At 36.6% G+C, this 22,082-nt stretch overlaps 1 protein-coding gene and 1 non-coding gene across 3 annotated transcripts in view; both read right to left on the bottom strand.

Moving 5' to 3' along the window:
- The window catches only part of IRAK3 (interleukin 1 receptor associated kinase 3), an 82,859-nt gene that overhangs the window by 25,384 nt on the left and 35,393 nt on the right, over nt 1–22,082 (bottom strand). For both annotated transcript variants that reach the window (XM_033117300.1, XM_033117299.1), the window contains 7 exons: nt 17,594–17,776; nt 12,886–12,950; nt 12,195–12,249; nt 10,983–11,134; nt 6,677–6,741; nt 2,001–2,115; nt 963–1,081 (listed from right to left, as the gene is read on the bottom strand). In XM_033117300.1, the coding sequence (XP_032973191.1) occupies nt 963–1,081; nt 2,001–2,115; nt 6,677–6,741; nt 10,983–11,134; nt 12,195–12,249; nt 12,886–12,950; nt 17,594–17,633 (611 nt within the window). In that variant the 5' untranslated portion in view covers nt 17,634–17,776. The remainder of the gene's footprint in view (nt 1–962; nt 1,082–2,000; nt 2,116–6,676; nt 6,742–10,982; nt 11,135–12,194; nt 12,250–12,885; nt 12,951–17,593; nt 17,777–22,082) is intronic.
- TRNAI-GAU (transfer RNA isoleucine (anticodon GAU)) lies at nt 6,872–6,945 on the bottom strand. Its single transcript has one exon. It is a non-coding gene; the product is annotated as a tRNA-Ile (tRNA).

Raw genomic sequence — 22,082 nt, 5'->3', positions numbered from 1 at the left:
AAGTAAGCAATCAATCCTTCTCTGTCAACTCAAAAGCACACTAAAAGCTTTTTTCAAGATACTAGGAGATGGTTCAGAAGAGGGAGCAGCCTTTTAAATTGAGTCTTGCCTGCTATTCAGTAAAGGCATATTTACCTACTTTTAGATAGGCTGAAGATGAAGGGCACATAGGAAAAATTCATCGGGGGCAGAAGGGGCTGCTACAGGCTACCGACTCCATGAATGATTCTTACGTCTACTGAAGAAGACGAAAGATGGAGATGTTTCTATCTAATTTTCTCATATCTCAAAAATGAACACAGGTGTTGCTGCTCGCCTCATCACAGGTGAACATATACAGCTATGAGGCAGCAGGCTCGGTGGAATGAGCAAGACACTGGAGACTCAAGGACAAAGAATTTTAAAAGCCATTTACTACTGTTATCTTGCTAGGAATTCTCATATGAGTAAGTCACTTTACCGTTCCTGTAACCTCAATTAAAAAAAAAAAACACGTGAGATTAATACCGGTTCAGTTCACAGTTTTCTATCAGGTTTAATTAATAAAGTACACAAAACCATCTAGCCTACATTAGTCATTAATAATTCCCAAAGAATATAAACTCTCCCTTTGGCAACATAAATGTAGCTTTTTAAAATTGGCAGATAAGTTTTCATTAATGGAAAGGTAAGATTTAAAATACTCAGACGAGCACACACACACACACACACACACACACACACACACACACATACAGGCCAGGGAAACTACCGTGTTTCCCCGAAAATAAGACCTAACTGAAAAATAAGCCCTAGCATGATTTTTCAGGATGACATCCTCTGAACATAAGCCCTAATATGTCTTTTGGAGCAAAAATTAATATGAGACGTGGTCTTATTTTCGGGGCAACACGTGAAGTCTGACTCACCTGTAATGATGAAGGGGGCTTTCAGGTGTAACCTAAAGCTCTGGGATGATTTACCTTGATATACTGCCACAGACGACTGAGCACGGATCCGTATTGTGCAAGTACTGAACGGCTCTGGCTGTTCCTATTAACACATTGATTCGAATGTGCCAAGAGAGTGGGTCTGTGTTCCCCTAAAAAGACAACAGCAGTTGGTTTAGTTGCGCTTTCTGAGTAAAAGCCATGTATGTATTCATCACATAGATGTATGCCAGAATAGAAGCTGATGGGGAAGGGGGCGTGTGGTAGGTTTACCATAACCGATTTTTAATTCAAGATAGGTTTCTCTCTACTCTCAATGATGGTTCTAGACCTCTGTAGCCAATGAAAATACCCAATAATTTAGTAATAGCTTAATCGAAATATGGCCCATAAGGTATTTATGTTTAAAAGTACACTAAATAAGATTTTTAATTATTTGTGGCATAATAGTGTGGGTAATTGAGAATAATCTGGTTTTATTTTCATCTTAATTGAAACATAACCTACCTATTTGAATCCATTTTTAAACTTATCTTTCGAAAACATCTTATAAAAAACCATGGCATTTATTCAACCTCCTTCTCTTTAAGGAGTTGGCATCACTTTTTTTTTTAAGGAGGGCACAGCTCACAGTGGCCCAAGCAGGGATGGAACTGGCAACCTTGGTGTTATTAGCACCAGGCTCTACCCAACTGACCTAACCAGCCACCCCTTGTATCGCTTTTATATCTATTTGAATGGTACCCTGTGTAAAGTTATACAAATAAAAAATATCTGGGAGATAAGGGTAGTTGATGTAAATTCACTTGAGATACAGAACCAATAAGGAGTAAGGACCCAGCAAATCTTTTGGTTGCCATGTTGCACAACACACAATGACTCAGGTATTTATGCAGGCTTCTAAGAGTAAGAAACTAATTCATGGACAAGTCCTCAACTTCCTTGGGAAACCCATTGTTGGCTATCCCACATGAGCACACACTGGCCTCCCAGTTCTCACCAAAGATTTCAGCAGCTGCGCAGGGGTTTCAGAGGGTCAGAGTAGCAAGCAGAGTAATGGATATGACTTACTACGCACTGTAATCTGTCAAAAAGGGATCCATTTCTCATATATGGATAAACCAGGCAGAACTTCTCACTCTCTGTAAAATATGCAGCCAACTCCAGTATATTTGGATGATGAAATCTTGAAACAAAAGGTTTTTAAATTCATCAAATTGTTTATTCGAATAAGAAATGGACAACACTCTGGTTTGGGGATGGGGAATAGGTCTGAAACAGAATATAAATTTGGCCAAGGGAGAAGGAGTTTCCTTGAACACACGACACAGATTCACTCTCCAAATTGGTCTAAAATATTCTAACAAATAATAGCCACTCTCTGATTGATTGTGACCATGCAAACATAAGTAAAATATCCAAACATATGACATAAAATTTAAGAAAGTGAAGAGTTCTTAAGATGTGGGGTGTTGGGAAGTTTAAAACAGACAACAGTATTGTATATTATTTCTATCAACATGAAACCCAACATGACTTATTTATTAAATAAATAAAGATAATGCAACTGAAATTATCCACTCCACTGCTTTAGTGAAGTCATCAAAATGGAAGAGTACAGAAGACTTGTTTTCATTCATCCATTTATTGAGCGTTACTACGTCAGGTCGTCCTGTACTAGGTAGCAGTGACCCGGCTAAAAGAGCTATCCAGTGTCTCCACAAAGTTTGTATTGCTACCTAAAATCTACATGCCTAGGAAAATTTGATGATGAAAAATACATTACTGATTTTTAAATCGTAGAATTCTATGTCAGTGTAATATATATTTTACACATTTTCCAGGCACCTCTCCTTAAAAACTCTATCTTGAGTGCATATGTCATCACTTTGAAAACCAGTGAAACCCAGGTAACAACTATGAAATATAAACCATGTGAGATTCACACATACTGTGAACTCGGTTCAATTCTTCAGTTATTTATTGAACATCTACTATGCCACCGGCATGCTTGGGGGTATTAAAATAAATAAACCTATTTTTTTTTAACAAATGCTTCTATTTATAAAGGCTTATTATTCGTTTTTTCAGTAGCAAAACTTTGCTATAAAACATATACATATCTCCCTTCTGAGTCCTTCTATTCCTCCTTCCTCAAGAAGGGGTGTGTGTGTGTGTGTGTGTGTGTGTGTGTGTGTGTGTGTGTCAGAAAGACTTTTATTTTTAAATATGTCAAAAACTTCTGTGACACAAGATCCCTGCACCTATTATGATCCAGATCATATCTATAAAATGAAAAGCAATGGACTGAAAAGGAACTGAGCTAGTGTATTTGGCTGCTTAAACAGCTGATCTATGCCACTAGCTGGTTGATTCTCCTACAATTTAAAATAATTTACTGAAACAGAAACCTTTTGAAAAGCAGTAGATATAAGACCTCGCATAGACACAGCCATGGCTTTCCTCTCTCGCTCACAGAACAGAAATGATCATTTGCTTATTTTTAAATATTATTGATCAAGCAGAAAAATGGACACTAGAAGTTATTGAGGTATGGAACATGGAGGTGCCATATGGAATGATTGCTGGTTTTAATTCTATGGACCCATCTCACCCATCTCATCATTTCACTAAAAATTTTTAAGTCAGTGGGATTTTAGATTATCTGGATCTGAAGATCAGTAGATCTGATACCTTTTCAAATCAATTCAACAAGTATTTCTCAGTGCCTACTGCAGATAAAACATGCAAGGTACCACAATGTGGTACAGCAGAGAGACTTGAACGACAGACAAACCTGGGTTTGAATCTCTGGCTTTCTTTTTATCAGCTGTCTGACATTGGGTAAATTATTTAATCTCTATGATCCGAATTGTGTCCTCCCAAAATCCTTATGTTGAAGCCCTAACCCCCAGTGTGATGATGTTTGAAGATGAGGTCTTTGGGAGATAATGAGGGTTAGGTGGGGTCATGAGGGTGGGACCCTCATGATGGAATTAGTGTCCTTATAAGAAGAAACACCAGAGAGTTTGCTCCCTCGGTCTCTACCATGTGACGACAGAACAAGAATGCGGTCATCTGCAAGCAAGGAAGAGACCCCCTCATCAGGAATCAACTCTGCCTTGATTTTGGACTTCCCACTCTCCAAAACTATGAGCAAATACATTTCTGTTGTTTCAGCTAGCCAATCTATGGAAGTAGGTAAAATATAGTACCTACTTCCCGAGATTCTTATGAAAATTAAAGATTAAACATTTAGCCAAGTGCCAGATCCCCAGAAATTATTAGCTCTTTTCCCTTCTCTTGAAGAAAGAGGAAAAAAGTAATCAGAAGCCACATTCTAAAGGAGTTTACAATTCTATTTAAAGCACAAGGATTAAGCAGTTCCCTTAATATTAAGAAAACTCACCCTCAGGTCTCAGTTTAGCTGTTACTTTTTCCAAGAAGCCTACTCTGCTACCACCCCCAAGTTACCATTTCCTCTTCTTCGGTGCTCTGGATATCCTCATCTTATCATTTAATTTACTGAAATTAGCTATTTACTCATGTACTTCTCTCTTAATCCCACTCCAAACATCTCAGACACTATATTCTAAAAGGAAAAGGCTGCATCTGATGTATTCATTATTAAATGTCTGAGGAGAGGGCAACTGAAGATGATTTAGGAAATAAGTTGGATCTTGTACAAAAAGGTAGGATCTACCTCAGTTTCCGCATCTGTAAAATGGGGACAATAGCAGTACTTGCCTCATAGGATTGTAGATTACCACATAGGTAATCCTATGGTTACCTCATAGGGTTAAAAAGTTAATACATGTAAAGTTCTTGGTATAGGGACTAGAATTAAATAAATATTAGCAATATAAATGATAATGATGGCATACCCAGAATATTCAACACCACAGAGTTGTGAATTCTCTCTAACTTAATATATAAATATTTCACCAGAATAAATCCAATTGAATCAGATATATAAATATGAAATCATAAATGAAATCATAAAAGTACTTGGGAAAAAAATGGCAATATTATTTTATAACCTCTCAGTGGGAAGGCCTTTTAAACTATGATATAAAACCCAGAATCCGTGAAAGAAAATATAGATTAAATTCAACTGCACAAAAACCATTTCCACATGGCAAAACTAGAATAAGCAAAGACAAATGACAATCTGGTAAAAATTATTTGTATCTCACAACATAAAAAGAGGGCTAATTTTTTCTAACATATAAAATGCTCTTACAAACCATTAAGAAAATTACTCAACAGCCTAATAAAAAAATGGGCAAAGGATATTATCAGATATTTTATGGAAAAGGAAATATATCTCTTAATGTGTGAAAAGATTCATTCATAATAGAAAAAGAAATTTAACTATACTGAGAAACCATTTCCACCTAACAGATTGGTGGAAATTAAAAGTTAAGAATAAGCACTGTATTGGCAAGAATGCGAGGGACCAGGCACTCTTACATGTGAGTGATATAAGTGTAAATTGGTGTAACTTCTATCGGAGGACACTTTGGTAATATGTAATACACATAACCATTTGACCCCATAATTTTATTTATGTGATATTATCTTATACTCAAACAGGTATGAAATAATGTATGTACAAGGTTTTCTTCTTGGAGCATTATTTAAAAAAAATAAAAGATTAGAAAATAATCTAAAAGCCATCAATAAGAGAATGTTTAATTAAATTACAGTAAAGCAGACAATGGAATACTAAAATAAGCAAAGCGAACAAAGTATTTATGCTACCTCTTGTACACGAAGAAGAAAATAAGAAAACAAAATACATATATGCTTATACATAAAATATCTCTGGAGAGATACACAAGAAACCGGTAACTTGGTCGCTTTTGGGAAAATCAGCTGGGTGGTTGGATGATAATAGTGGAAGAAAGTATTTTCTTGGTTTACCCTTCGCACTTTTGCAATTTTGAAATGTTTGAATGTAGTACTTATAGTATTCATAAGCAAATAAATAAAGCTTAAATATAAAAACCTTATTGCACTTTTAGTTTTTTGTTGACTAAATGATATATGTTAAGTTTTTATGAGTAGTGTCTAACATTTTGATTTCTGGTCCTGGGTATAAAAGAAGAAGGATTTACACCCCTCTTCCAGTCACATATTGGTTTAGAAAACATCTGAAAAGAACATTTTCTATTTGTAAAGGGCGATGGGTGAACTCTATAGGGTTAGGGGCCTTCTATGAGGCCGGCAGCACAGCTGCAGATATGAATATATATGAAAATGAAGTCATTTTAGTTCGTCTCCAAGGACTGATTCTCAGGCTCATGAATGAATTTCCAGAAAATAACAGGCACATCAAAAGTACTTGATTCCTTTGTCTAAAACTCTCTTCCTAAACAGGGTTATACTGATGAAATAGTTTCTTGACTGAATGTCTCTAAGGAAGGGAGAAATGGTAAAATGTATACAATTCTAATCTTCTAAGAACTATTTTACACTCAGCCATGTTAGTCACACATGATTTAGCTCACTCCCCTGTGACAGTTTCTTGTTAAAATATGTCGAAGTGAATTATGCAAATGGACTATTTTAAAATGTATTCTAAGATATATACGAAAGCAGATGTCAAAAATGTACCCAATGTTCTAATATCCAACTCACATTTATTAAATGCCAACCATGTCAAACTCTGTGCTGCAGAATCAAAGATGAACAAAGATGAAAACCAGGCACAAAGGGAGAAATTCCAGACAAAATATACTCACAGTAGTAGGACTTCAAGCTCAGATAAAAATCTCTTCCACTGTTTCTTACATTGCATTTTTTTCTCCTAAATATCATACAGAAAAACAAGAAAACAATTAAGGAAAGGATTTCTGTTTCTGGCATTCTTAACCCAGGGTCTATAGTCTCCCAAAAAGATGAACTTTTTCGTTTTTTAATCAGGGTGCAGCTCACAGTGGCCCATGCGGGGATCGAACCAGCAACCCTGGTGTTATCAGCACCACACTCTAACCAACTGAGCTAACTGGCCACTCCAAAGATGAACTTTTTGGTACAAATGCAAATGAACATTTTTCTGGGGAGAGGAGCCTTAGATTCAATCAGAGTTTCAAAAATCCATTAACCCCAAAACAGATTTAGAACCACTGCTCTTGAATTAAGTTTTTCATACAATGTATCATGTTGCTATATTTTATATTCAAACTCACCATATTTTGTACAATTTATATACATTAAAAAATATTATATGTATTCAAAGACAATCCCGTGATGGTTCGAAATTTCCCCATTTGATCTCATAAAAAAAAAAAATCCAGTCTGTGATAACTATATTCTAGTTAGAAGTGATTTCACTAATTTGGCATTTATGACTTCGATCATTTGAATATGTTGGTTCACGTTTACCTTTGTATTAATGTTGTAAAGATGGGCTTACTAAGCGAATGAAAAATATAACTCCTTACTTCAAAGAGGCTTCAGAAACTAGCCCAGGGCCTGATATAAATACTTACTGGATAAATTAATGAATTCGATAATATTGTACTGAACACCTGCTCTATAGCTGGCACTGTTCTCAACGGCTTCACACACGTTGCATCATTGCATGTCTCTGAATCTCAGGCTCCTAACTTCTAGAAAGAAAGAGTTACGTTAAGTGTGCTCCTGAGTGCCATCAGCTGTAGTAAGTTCTATCATTTGCAAATTCCTAGACAGGGCAGAGTGTTTAGAGCTCTCCGTCGTCAAGGAATAAAAGGAAAGAAATCCAGCAAGAATTCTGGAAGCTGTTTTCCAAGTTAACCGCAGAAGTCAGACACAATAAACTAGGCTGACATATCATGTTTGAGGACATCTTCATGAGAATTTATATTTAAAAAAACAAAAAAAACAACCCTTGTTGTGGGATCCAAGTGGATTGGGTCTCACGCCCACTCACTATTTGTGACTTTTTGTCACGTAACCTCCCTGAGGTCATAGTTTTCTTAATCTGAAAAATGAAGGGGTGAGTGTTGGTGTTCATGCGAATCTAGCACTCTTCCTGCTCAAGTGTTGTCTGTGCACGAGGAACGTCAGTGCCACGGGGAGCTGGTGACACATGCTAAATCTCGGGTCCCTGCCCAGATGTGCTGAATCAGGATCTGCATGGTACGATGGCCAGGTGATTTGGATGCACCTGTCTAACCCATCTAGTACACTGCCCTACCCCAGTCTCTCTGAGAAAGATTATGGAAGTTAATGTCCAATTTTACAAAACCACATTTCTTTTAAAAAATGCTCTGAGGCTAAAGCTTCATTAAATTATCTCACCTTTCCTGATAACCGTGTGGGTGGGTGTGAGTGCGTGAGTGTGTGTAGGACTCTATAATCTTTAGGCCTTTGGTAACTTTGTTATCTCCTGTCTCTTTACACCTAGAGATTAGCACTAAATTCATGAAAAGGGCATATGTGCTTCATTTAGTTCATGCAACAAACATTTATTGAGCAACTGCTATGGACCAGGCCCTGTAATAAGGCACTGGGATACAAAGATACCGTGTTTCCCGGAAAATCAGACCTCGCCAGACAATCAGCTCTACTGTGTCTTTTGGAGCAAAAATTAATATAAGACCCAGTCTTATTTTACTATAATATAAGACCGGGTCTATAATACAATATAATATAATGTAATGTAATGTAATGTAATGTAATGTAATGTAATGTGATATGATACGATATCATATGATATAATATAATATAATATAATATAATATATAATATAATATAATATAATATAATATATAATACTGGGTCTTATATGAACTTTTGCTCCAAAAGACGCATTAGAGCTGATGGTCTGGCTAGGTCTTATTTTTGGGGAAACAGGGTAAATAAGAACTCTTTAAAGAAAACCACCTCGTCTGTTGGGAGAGACAGACGAAGAAATCAATACCATGAGATAATGCTATGATGCCGTGGTTACACATAGGAGGGTCACCAAAACCATCTGGAGGAGTCAGAGGCAATCAAGGAAATGAGGCTTGTCTCTGGGACAGAAAGGGAAGGAGATCTAGAGGCAATGACACCTCACGCTGAAGCCAGACTCCTGGGAAGAAACCTCCCAAAAGGGAGTATGAGTTGGTGGTAGCTGCAGAGAGAAGAGGAGATAGATGGATGGAGCCTTTAGAGATGTGGCCCTGGGGCTCAACCAAAAGAGAAAGTACAAATGGTGCCAGGGACACACTGGCCCTGAGAAACAGGCTTCGGTTAAGCCACCTCTAGGACACCCACATTCTTTTTGTTGGATGGCTTTTACCAGTACTTAGCTTCATTTTTTTTATTAGACCATTCAACTTATCAGGAACCTTGAGATTCAGGAATCAGAACTAGTGGGCAGAACACAACTGGAGGAAATGGAGAAATCAGGTAATTTTTTTTAAAAAGTCCCTGTCATCTAAGCTGCAAAGTAGGATTCACCTTAGATCCCTCCTTCTCTGCTATTTCCCCAGGCCTACCCAACATATCCCTATATTTGGTCCATTTCATCTCATCTCTTAGACATACCTTCTCCTTGTTGTGCCCTTTGCCTCTGCCCCACCTTACAGCAATGGTTCTCAACACTGGCTTTTCAGAAAAGTCTATGAGCCTCTGGAAAGCCTTTTAAAATACTGATGCCTGCCACGACCACCACTATCTGACCTAACCAGAGGCTAAAAGGCTCCTTTTTTACAAGTTCCCTAGGGATTCTAATATTAGGGCTGAGAACATTGGGGTAAGCCCTCTCCATTTCTTACGTACACATGTGAAACATCCTCCTGCCAGGTCTTTTCACATCCAGTCTAAAGTCTCGCCATCTTTCCTCCAATGCCCCTGCCAAGTTCTAGTCCATCATCTAACCTGTAATCCAAATTATTTTTCAAAAACACAAATCTAGTCTTTTCACTCGCCCTCTTAAAAACCATCCATTGCCTTAACCTGTCTTTCCAGGATCATCATCAGCCACTGCCTTCTGACCCTCACAGTAAACTCTGCTCCACTGAGTGATGTGTCACTCACGAGTAAGACGTAGGCTTTCATGCCTGGGCCTCTAGGCCTTTGCACCCAAAGATACTTCCAAATACCAAAGATATTTATTCCACCCCCAAAGATACTTCCCCTCCCTCGCTGCCTGCCAAAATTCCACTCATCCTTCAAAATCCAGCTGAAAGGTCATTTCCTTTCATCTACTTTTCCATTTGTTTGTTGCAGAAATGTTTCTTGAGTGGTTCTTCTGCACCAGGAACTCTTGTGGGTGCTGGATGCACCCCTCCTCTGGCTATATTTTATGTGCTCCCATGACCTTTTGGACAAATCTCCGCTAAAGTACTTCTCACACTGCCATTTAATCTTTTCCTTAGTTGGCTGTTTCCCCCTGTAAGATGATGAACTCCTTATGGATGGAACTATGCCTTATTCCTCTTTGCAAGCTCAGTACCCAGCACATAGAAGGAGTTCAGAAAATGTTTCCTGACTGTTGGTTGACAGTGAAGAACATGAGCAGCTTTTTTGGGTGTGTGGTGTGTACCTGTCTCTTCCTGACTCCTGAGTTAGATCCCTCGATACCCTTTCTGCTTCACTGGCTGCAGTCTCTCAGCTGTCTCCTAATCTCCTGCTCTGATCATTATCTTGCTGTTCCTACTTGAAGCCTCCTCTTTTTCACCCTCCTGAACTATGATAGAAGACAATTTATAAAGTTGCACGGAATGCCAGTCCGTGGCTTAGCCTGTGAAGTTGCCTAGAGAGGGCACTGTCCATCCTAAAAAAAATCCATGAAAACTGGAGCAGCCCAGCGCACCCTGACCATCTTAAGCAAGGCTTTTCAGAAAAGTCTTCCTCATGCAATACATCTAGGGATGGGAAGAATTAAACTTCCACATTCCTGCAAGACAGGCATTCATTTCTCTACTCACCTGAGGTCATATATCTTATTTCCATTTATGAAATTTTATTTTCAAATATACCTCTTTTAAATGGTGATGAAAAATGACACATTGTAATATGAAATATGAGCAAATAAATGGAATTGATATCCTGTGGTAGTAATTCTTTCCATACCTGTCTCAATACTTTAATGGCATATGTTCCATTTTGGATCTCCGCTCTGTATACTTCAAAAATCTCCCCTTCTCCAATTAGGAAGTCTTTATGGAAGTTTTTGGTTCCTTCTATGACATTTTGAAAGCTGATAGAGGATTTAAGCAATATTCCTTAGGAAGGAAAGTAGGGAGAAGATAAGTTACCTTTTCTCTTTTTAAGAATCAATGCCACCATTATAAAGATAGGACTTTCATATTAGAAACACATCAGAGCCCAGTGGAAAGTCAGTCAGGTAAGGCCCAGGCACCAAACTGAAGCCCATCACGTGCTCCGTGCACATCTACTCCGCTCTGGCTCCCACCATTGCACAGAGCAAATGGCTTTTTAGGTATATGAACAATAGCACTGTGATTCTATCGCCTTTCCAAAGAGATCAGCCCAAGAGCTTAGTTTGGGAAACTTTTCCAAGATTCTATTTGTTAGTCATTAGAACTCTGAACCTAAAACCAGTTAAAAATAAAAAACTATATTAGTGAAAATCTTGATATGACTGAAAAACTTTCTCTAAGCATGACTGATGGAAACATGTTGCATGAGCCAAATTCTCTTATCAGAGCCTAACTTTGTCTATTTTTCCACATTCAATGTTTGATTGAGACTTTATTGTTAAACCTTAAATAACCAAAACTTTGCTATTCTCTTCTGAACCATATAGTGGCAGAGATTAGGCAAGGCAGCCTTAATAGCCATTAGATTTTATCTGAATGATTCCCAGGTAGAACTAAATTATTTTCCCTACTATAAAGTAGAAAAGTGGATATGGAAAACAAATGGATTTTCATAGTGGCTTTCAGAACTGCTCTACAAACATCTCTAAAGACCTCTGCCAAGTGATGTGCAAATTTCTAAAACTATATAAAACCCAACATAATTTTTTAAATGTTTTCCTATGACACATAAAAATATCAAATTTCACTAACAGAAAATAAGAAATACCCCTAAGTGAAGAGAACACAATTAAGTTCTTCATTGGCCAACGGATTGTGAATATAACAATAGTATATCATCCATCAGAACTGTGTCAGTCAAAATCGGAAATATTTCAATATCTATGAAAATTTTATTCTGAATCTGCATATTAATGAACAGTTATTGGATATTTCTCCCTCTGAATTCACTTAAAGGAAAGCATGATTTAAAAAGAAGTTAGGGTGTTAAGGTATTTTTTACCTTTTTTATTATGTTCAGGAATAAGAACATTATCCACTGTGACTTTGGCTGTTTCCTAAGAGAAGAAATACATATTACAGTGATTGCACTTCATAAGTCTAGAAAGAACATAACCTCAACAGAAATCCAAAGCTCCCCCTGGGACTGTACAGTTCAATGGAGTGAAATCTAATTTAGAGAAAAGCTAGCAGAAAGCAAAATTGTTTTATTTTATTGTATTCAACAGTATTCATTGCCATATATATTTAAGACTTCCAGATCAACTGTAAAAACTCAAGTATCAATGTCATAGTAAGTTACAGTCAATTTTAAGTGACTTCTATTGCTATAAAAATGATCACTGCTAATTTGCTTTAATAAAAACTAACAGCAACATGCAAAACACCAATTAGAACAGGAAAATTAAAAGCTGCGTTAAGACAAATGCATAACTCACAGGACTCTTAGTAATTCTAAGTCTCGTCTCTGACAGATCACTAAAAGGAAAAAGCTCTTAACTTCAAACATTTACGTATCTCTAATTTTCTGCATCTCCAACTAACCAAAGAATAATGAGAGAGTTAAGGCTTTTCTACTTTAAAAAAAATGTATTTGCAAGTCCAGCATTTTTCTGTCTCATAATTTCATTCCTTATGCTCAATTATATATGCAACAGAGTTCTAAGATGATTATCTATGCACATATACTCTACCTTGGAGAATATGTTTGGAAATCCATCTCCCTGATGACTTTGCTCTGAAGGATTCAAGATTGCTCCTGAAAGAGAAATAAGGGGAGCTAAATACAAAACCATTTGCTGTTTCTAACAAACTTTTTTCTCTTTCTTAGACTGTGAAAACAAATGCCTTGATAGTAATGTTCATTTCTAAAGCTCAGTTTCATTCCCATTGAATAGTTACAAATTTATACGTGTGAATAGCTTCCTAATGATCAAATATTATACAAGCATACTTTGGTTCACTTAATCTTAAATTATTATTACACATTATTAAAAACATTAAAGTATGAAGTAGAAAATTGAAAGGAAAAAGTAACATTGTTATCTTTTTGCACACATATTTTAAAACTTTTTACAATTATGGGATTATATCTCCCTGGGTTAGTTTATTTTTTATCCCATCTTGTGCCATAAGGTATTAGAAGTATACGTGTGTGTGTGTGTGTGTGTGTGTGTGTGTGTGTTATCCACCACAAACAACTACCACCCTTCCCAAATTGTAGACTATAACTTCTGTCTGTTATAGTTCTGTCTGAACTGAGGTAGTCTAGGTACAAAAGATTCCTACAAAAGATTAAAACCCTGCAATATTTTGCAGTCACTTCTGACATTTTGATCCAGACTTCAAAAATTTTTTGTTTCTTCCTCTAATTTTTCGTAGATTGTGTTCTAGTATTTCTTAAATTATTTTGCTTAGAAGACTGGCAACAAAACACAATCAACTGATAACAAATCTCCTTGAACATTATAAACCAATTATACCTAACAGATACCTATAGAACATTCCATCCAAAAACAGAAGAATATAGTTCACAAGTGCACATTGAACATGCTCCAAAATAGACCATATGTTAGGTAATAAATGAGCCTCAGTAAATTTGGAAGGGTTGAAATCCCTCAAAGCACTTTCTCTGACCACACCAGAATTAAGGTAGAAATCAGTAACAGGAGGAAATTTGGGAAATCCACAAATACATGGAAATTAAACAACACACTCATAAATAACCAATGGACCAAGTAAGAAATCACAAGGGAAATTAGAGGATACTTTGAGATAAATGAAAATCAAAATACAACATTTCAAAACTTATGGAATGCAGCAAAAGCACTACTTAAAGGGAAATTTATAGCTTAAAACAGAAGAAAGGTCTCAAATCAATAACCTAAACTTACACCTTAAGGAACTAGAAAAAGAAGAATAAACTAAACTGAAGGAAGCAGAAGAAGGAAGAAAAGAATTAAGGTTAGCATGGAAATAAATGAAACAAAGACTAGAAAAACAAAAGAAAAACAAAATCAATGAAACCAAAGTGGATTCTTTGAAAATATCACAAAATTGACAATCCTTAAGTCAAATTGACCAAGAAAAAAGGAAGACTCAAGTTACTAAAACCAAAAACAAAAGTGGAGACATAACTATCAACCTTGCAGAAATAAAAATAATTATAATGGAATACTATGAACAACTACATGTAAAAAAAAATAGATAACTTAGATGGCATAAACAGATTTCTGGAAAACAAATTACTGAAACTATCTCAAGAAGAAATAAACTATCTAAATAGACCTAGTACAAGAAAAGAGATTAAATTAATATTTTAAGACTTCCCACAAAGAAAAGTACAGGTCTGGATGTCTTCATAGGTGAATTCTATCATTAAAGAAGATTTAACACCAGTTCTTCACAAATTCTTCCAAAATACAAGAGGAGGTAACAATTCCCAAATCATTCTATGAGGCCAATATTTTCCTAATTCCAATGCCAGACAAAACATCACAAGAAAACTACAGACCAATATCCCTTATGTATAAATGCAAAAATCCTTAACAAAATATCAGCAAACCAAATCCAGAAACATATAAGGATTACATAACATGATCAAGTGGGATTCATCCCAGAAATCTAACAATCTGAAAATCTTATCTTAAAAATCTTATCTTAATCTAATCTTAATAATCTGAAAATCAATCAGTGGAATACAACATATTAATAGAATGAAGAACAAAACTTGTAAAATCCTATAACCTATCAGGGTAACAACCATAGGAATAGAAGAGAATTTCCTTAATTCTATAAAGGGCATCTGCGAAAAGCTCACAGACATCATACATAACTGTGAAAGACTAAATGTTTTCCCCTTTAGATCAGGAATAAGAAAAAACAAAAATACCTGGTCCTGCCACTTCTAGTCAACATTAAACTAGAGATTCTAGCGAGAAATTAGGCAAGAAAAAGAAAAACATCCTGAATAAGATAATGTTGTATAGAACAAAACTTAAGTTTGGGGGCTGAAAGGACACTAAAATTCATTGTCCTTTTGTTGCCTACAAAAAGAGAGGACAATACTTCATTGTCATATAAAATGGAAGATTCAAACTGGCTCTCCTAAGAAGCCAGTGGAAAGCTATGGATTTCATGTCAAAACTAAAAAGCAATTGCTGATCACTAAAATATAAATATAAATGCAAAATGTGGTAGGTAAGCCAGAAATAGGATGACAGCACCCAAGTTTGGATGCTTTTGAAGATTCACAATAAAGTGTTGGGTTTTCCTAAAAAAAACAATAACAGCAAAGTAAGGATTCTGGTTTCTTGAACAACTTGGTTATGTCCTGGTATCTGAGGAAAGGTTTCAAGGATGTGAAGAAACTACGTAGTGGCAGCCTCCTGAATTACAGAAATAATGACCAGAAGGAAACACAAGGCATTTCTCAGTAGGGCTTGTAAGAAAATCCAAGTCTATAAAGTGGTATCCGGAGGTTGGCAAATGAAAGGTAAAAAAGTTTCTCTAAAATGAAAAGAATCCCACCAAACTGAACAATTTTAAGAAAAGGTAGGCAAAAATGGATATTTGTTTGGATAACTGATAACTCTGTCCATGGGAGCAACAAAGAAAAACCAAATATTTTTATGCATTTTCAATTAGGAGCTCCAACTCCTAAATCATTGAGTAGTTATCATAGGAGACATCTATCTGTTCAGCGGGTCACACTTAATGTTTCCAATAAACCAACACACTGCTGTTTTTAACAGGCTAGACAATTAACATTTTTAAGATAATTCAAAACATCCACTCAATAAATTGCAATTAAAGAATGCTATTTTCCTCAGCAAAGGACTCAAGCAAGTCTCTATCCTCCTCTTCATCTCAGATCTACCTATCTCCTGGTACTATGGCAGTAAATAACTGTCTTTCCACCACTTAGTTAATCTCCCATTTTAAAAAATGAAATCAATTTTGCATGTGCAACAGACTGAGAATCAGCCAAGAATGTGAAATTTTTGTCTACTCATAGTCCAGATCATTTTCTGTTGCATAAATAAACCAACATAGAGAGGGAAAGGTACCCTGAAATCTAGTCCAGAACACTGAAGTATAAAACATACCCATGTGTCCTATCAAAATGGTGTGAGTCTATATTGTGAACAGTAAGTCGTGTGGGTGGTTTCAGCGGCTGAAAAAGGCTGAGATAATAAAAAGGCATTGAATTTATAGTTCCCAGGGATTCATTGCATTTGACTTGATCGGTCAGCTTCATAGTGAAGCATTGTGCTGTATAAAACTAAGTGAAGAAATAATGTGCAAAAGACCGAAGGGATTAGCCAAGCTATACAGATAATATCATGGTGGAAGCCTACTGGCAACTGTCTAATATCCCATTAACATGGAAAACCAACAAAATATAAGTCAACCTGAAGCTACAGTTTTCTGGTACAAATCCCTCAGGATTTCTCTGTCTGTGCAAAGCTTCTTTGGGTAATAAGGTAGAGGCTCAAGTGTACTAAGTATATAAGCAAAGAGCATGTGTGCAAATATACAGAACTAAAAATATGCCCGAACGAAAAAGGCAAAGAATAAGGATGTTGATTCAAAAAGAGTTTCCAACCTGACAGCCCTGAGTCTATAACATAAGACCCAAGATCACTCAAGATCATTCTTGTTGAAGTGAATAAATCTAAAGTGAAATAACAGAACGGGTGACATTCGGAGATTATTTTATTGACCAAGATTGAATGGAGAAAACTTCATGAGCTTTACTTCTCAGGCTACTCTAAATGTCAGGCATGATGTAACAGGAGAAACAAACAAGACAGAGGGAAGAATTAGGCCACCATGGAGTGGATGATAAACAGATAGGGCAGAGTAAGAGACCATGGGATAAAAAGAGCAGTGCGAATAAAAGAGAAATCCCAGGGTTATTCTGGAGGTATCATTTGCATTAAAATACAGGGGAAAATCCAATCGTATTTTAAATTTGTAATCATACGATAAAACAAATTATAGCATTACCTATATTTTACTCATATTGTGATTCTGACTATGTTTATAAGTCAAAGAGTTTTAGAGTTTTGGATCAAGAGAGCTGACTCGCTTAGCTAAGAATGTAACATTTAAAAGACTGTAGTTTGTGGGTGAAAAAAAAATTAAAACCCTAAACTATAATGTGGTAGAAAGGAATGTCTTGTATAAGTTAGGTAATAAGGAAAGAGTCACCAAAAAAATAATAAATAAATTAAAAATGTGAGGCTGTATGGACCCCTTCATAAAAGCCACAGGTAAGGAATCAGTGGCATACAGAAAGATCACTCAATGTCTTGGATAAAGTGTAATATTTACATTTACAAATTACAATTTCCTATAAAATAGACCAAGAGCCACATCGTAAAATTCAGTGTTTACCATGGTTTGCAATTAAATGGATAACTCGATGATGCCCCATCTCCTGGAGAATCTGTAAAAGGTCACCGATGGTCTTGTTTTTCTGAGCCCAGGACCAAAGTATTTCTCTTGTTCCGCTTTTACCTTGGTCTACATATTTTTCAATGTGACGGACGTCCAGCCAGCTGCTTGCAAGTCGCTCCGCTGTGGAAATTGCAAGAGGAAGAACCAAAGAACAGTTTATTTTATTGGGATACTTGTTTTGGTGCACCTTATGTGTTTTACTTCATTTTTTTGACAATTTTTTATTGTGAATTAATTTTAACATATACTCCTCACTCAACTTCCCCTAATGTTAACATCTTATATAGCCGCAATACAATTATCAGAACCAATGATGACTAAACTGCAGACCTTATTTTAATTTCACCAGTTTTCCACTGTCGTTTCTTTCTTCTAACATCCTATTCAGTTTCCCGCATTGCAATTAGTTGTTATTTCTTAATCTCCTCCAATCTGATGTTCCTCAGTCTTTCCTTGCCTTTCAGGACAGTGAAATGCTATTGTATCCTTCTCAGTGTGTAATATAAGACAATAGCAAGTGTCTTATCAACGGTGATATTACTTTTGATCTCTTGGCGAAGGTGGTATCTGCAAGGTTCCTCCACTATAAAATGATGTTTTCATTTATAATTAATAACTTTGTTGGGGGAGATACTTTGAGACTATGGCAATATTCTGCTTATCTTCAGATATTGCCCACAAATCCCTGCCTCTATCAATGAATTTTGTTTATCATAATTATTACTGTGGAGTTTGTGCAATGGTAGCTTTCTATTTTCCCTCTCTCCTTCTATGTTCACTAACTGTAATTCTTTTGTATGAAAGCTATCCCTTCTTCCCCATTTGTTTAATTAATTTATGTATTTATATTAGTATGGACTTGCAGATATTTATTTAATTCTATAAGTTAAAATCCAATGCTATTATTATTAATTTTGTTGCCAACATTGTTCCAGATTTGTCCACTTAGGTTGGCTCCTGTGTTCTTTTGACAAGCCCCATCATTCTGGGGAGACTTCCTTATTTTCTGGCTTCCAAGATGCTGTAGGCCCATTTTGTATTTCCCCTGCCCCAGCCCTGTAATTAATTACTTTTCCAAGGAGACCTTGTTCCTTTTATTGGATAATGGAGTTCAGACGGCAAGATCTAGGTGCCAGATGTGCTTATTTCTGCCAGGGTTCCATTGCTTCTAAGTCCTCCAGACAGATATAGCTAGGATATATTGTATGTGCACTAATCCACATATCTACATTTCTGTCTGTATGCCTATGACAATAACCAAGATTTTATTCCAATATCTGTGATTCCAGGTCAACACCGTGTGGTACTTTATCATCTTTCTTCATTTATAATTTCATTCTTGAACAGGGAGAAATTTTGCTCTCGTCTAAATAAAATATATTTACGTTTGTTCAATTCTACCATATACAGGAAGTACTTTCAGAATTGCAAACCCATACCCCTGTGAGAAACACACGAACTAACCAAATTACAACATTTTTGTACCATTCATTTCGTCCTCAGCCTACGAGTGTTCAGGTAAAAGCCTGCTTTCCAGAGTTGCTTAGGGGAGTTTTTCCTCACTCCCTTCAGTGTGGTTACTCATCTGTAATATAGTTAGGTTTGTTGGTTGAAGTTTTTATGGAATGCTGTTTTAAAATTTTTGTTCTAGGCTGTCTTGCTGCGGAACATTTTAATCACTTAAAAGCTAATATCTGGATAGGATCAAGGAAGTGTTTGACTGGGATACTAGGCTTTTAATTGTTCAATAACAGTGTTTATGACTTATTTATGGTATAAACATAAATATCTTAAGGCTGTGCTGAAATTAGAGAGTTTTTATGGTGCCCTGAGTCAATACGATTCTTCAGATAAAAAATTATACTGCCATTCTGCATATCTTCCACCTTTTAAAGTGTATTTTAAGACAAATGAGGGAGAACGATAACACAGGCCAGATAGAAGGGTGGCTTTCTTGGCTTGGAACAATACCCCCCGATTAGCCACGCACTAAAATTAGCAATATTCTTTGGAGCTAGTGATGGTGATGGCAGCATTTTCTCATGCCTTTACCCTCCAGTCTGAAAAATGTCTGAAAAGGAAGCCAGATTCAGGTCTATGTATAAAATCCCACTGTCACCTGAGAGTGGTTGTGGGCACCCCCAACACATCAGCAATAATCAGGTATGGGAATCAGTCTCCTCTCCCTCTGCCACACACAAATTTGGAAGCTAAGGACCTCCAGCAGTAGCCATGGTAACCTCACTAAAAGATTCACCTATCCACCAATGACATTGCCCAAAAGCTGATGTTTTTTTAAAAAGACGAAGAGGTGCTCAGATCTGAAAAGAGCAATAAACCCTAGGGAACTATCTCCTGTGCAGTCTGTTGCAGACACCGAAGTCTTTATTTATTTATTTATTTTCATTCTTACGAGCTGCTATCCAGTTTTTCGTGCAATTGAAACAAGACATCAGAAAGGCAAACATCTTCTGCTTTATATGGCACCCCACCCCCTACATTTTCTGTCCTGCAAAGGTTTCCTGGACTATTCAATTTCCTTCCACTTTATATTCCTGCTGAGATAAGTAAATGCTTCCAGTTGGCAGAGGTCACAATATGAGACCATTACTGCCCCTCTTTCTGTGAGCCCGAACTTGACTCGGTAGACAGTACTAGCACCCATCAATATTTGCAGTCCTCTACCAGTCAGAGAGCATTAGGTTTTCCTGCCCTTTAAGGTTAGTTATACTTATGTGTTTCTTCCAGCCAGAAACAGTGAAGAGCCACGGTCCAGTTCACCAGGCTCCATCCCTGCCACAGCAATGGCAGAAGCACATGTTAGTATGGGGGTGTCTCAAGAGCAAGGCAGCCTGAAACGCTGGGTCATCACAGGGAGGTCAGCTGTCCTGGACTCTCAGTGATTTTACCATGAGCAAGAAATAAACCTCTGTTATGTTGACCACTGAGATTTTGGTGGTGTTTATTACTTAGTCTATCCTGACTACTACACACGGTTTTATCTTGAATTTTCTGTTATTTCAGTCACTTCTTATGCCAGAAGAGAGTGAAAGGGAGTAGCAGCTTTTCTGAGTCCATAACAAACAAGGGATAATAAAGTTGAGGCATTCAATTTGAAAGTATGCTTATTTAGGCCGTAGGGGAAAAAACAGCTACAATAAAAGGTCTGACATCATTAAGTTGAAATGTCTTTGTCCTTCATGTTTTAAGCTCTGGCAAGAGTATATTCATTCTTCATCTCTTTGAGGATATGATGTCTCATGAAGAGACAAACACTATCCAAATGCCAACATATGAAAAAGGAACCCTCATACACTGCTGGTGGGAATTTAAATTGGCACAGTCACTATGAAAAACAGTATGGCGGTTCCTCAAAAAGTTAGAATAGAGTTACTATATGACCCAGCAATCTCTCTTCTGAGTATCTACCCCCAAAATTTGATAACATTTATTGGTAAAGATATATGTACCCCTATGTTCATTGCAGCACGATTCACATTGGTCAAAACATGGAAACAACCGAAATGTCCTTCGATAGATGCTTGGGTAAAGAAGATATGGTACATACTCGTATATATATACTCTTATGTTTTAAATAACTTGTCACTAAAAAAAAGGGGGGGACCGTCAGAGCAAAAACATTTACAAGACATGGTAACTCTAATGCATTTCTTGTTGATGATATAATCTGCCTATTTAGGTGAGGCACATTTTTCCTAAACATTAACTATTTCTAGAAGTTCTTGGAGGAAATACTGCAAATCAGTGTAGTTCAAACATTTATTGAATATATACTGTGAGGCAGCAGTATAGTAACTGCAGACATTCAGTGTGAGTGGAGCATGAAAAGGGGACCCAAATTGAAGATGGGATATCGTGGAAGGCTTCCTAGAGGAGTAGTTTCTGGAGCCTGAGCCAAGTTTAAAACTATTGAGTATTTTTAAAGAGAGGCCAATTCTTAAGGAATTTCAGTTTGAAAACAAGACAAAAGGATGAACTCTGAGCCTCATGGAGTCTACTGTATTCTAAGGAAAAAAGCTGCCAGTCAAGACATGTTGGGTTGGTAGCGGCTCTGCCATTGACCTATGGTACAAATCCAGGCCAGACACAGCCTCACTGAGCAATCTCAGACTTCTCATTAGCAAATGTCTTTTGAAGTAAAGCCTCCCAAAACATGTAGTAAATTTGGTTGCCCTTCCCTGACCTGCTGATTATATGAGCACTGACTTTAAAACCCCTCCAGTCTTTAAAATACTTCCTAGTCTCAAAATCAACATTCCAGTGAGGCAATGCTAAATAGCAAATTTCAGTAAAGGGAAAGTTTAGGTTTCTACTTTTTCTATTAATACATTAATTGGCTAATATTTATAGAGTACTAAGCATAGTGTACCATATAAATGAATAATTAATATTTATGTAACATACA

This window comes from Rhinolophus ferrumequinum, chromosome 10, assembly GCF_004115265.2.
Source record: "Rhinolophus ferrumequinum isolate MPI-CBG mRhiFer1 chromosome 10, mRhiFer1_v1.p, whole genome shotgun sequence".
Classification (NCBI taxonomy): domain Eukaryota; kingdom Metazoa; phylum Chordata; class Mammalia; order Chiroptera; family Rhinolophidae; genus Rhinolophus; species Rhinolophus ferrumequinum.
Note: the sequence above shows the minus strand (reverse complement) of the source record. Positions and strands in the feature narration are given on the sequence as shown.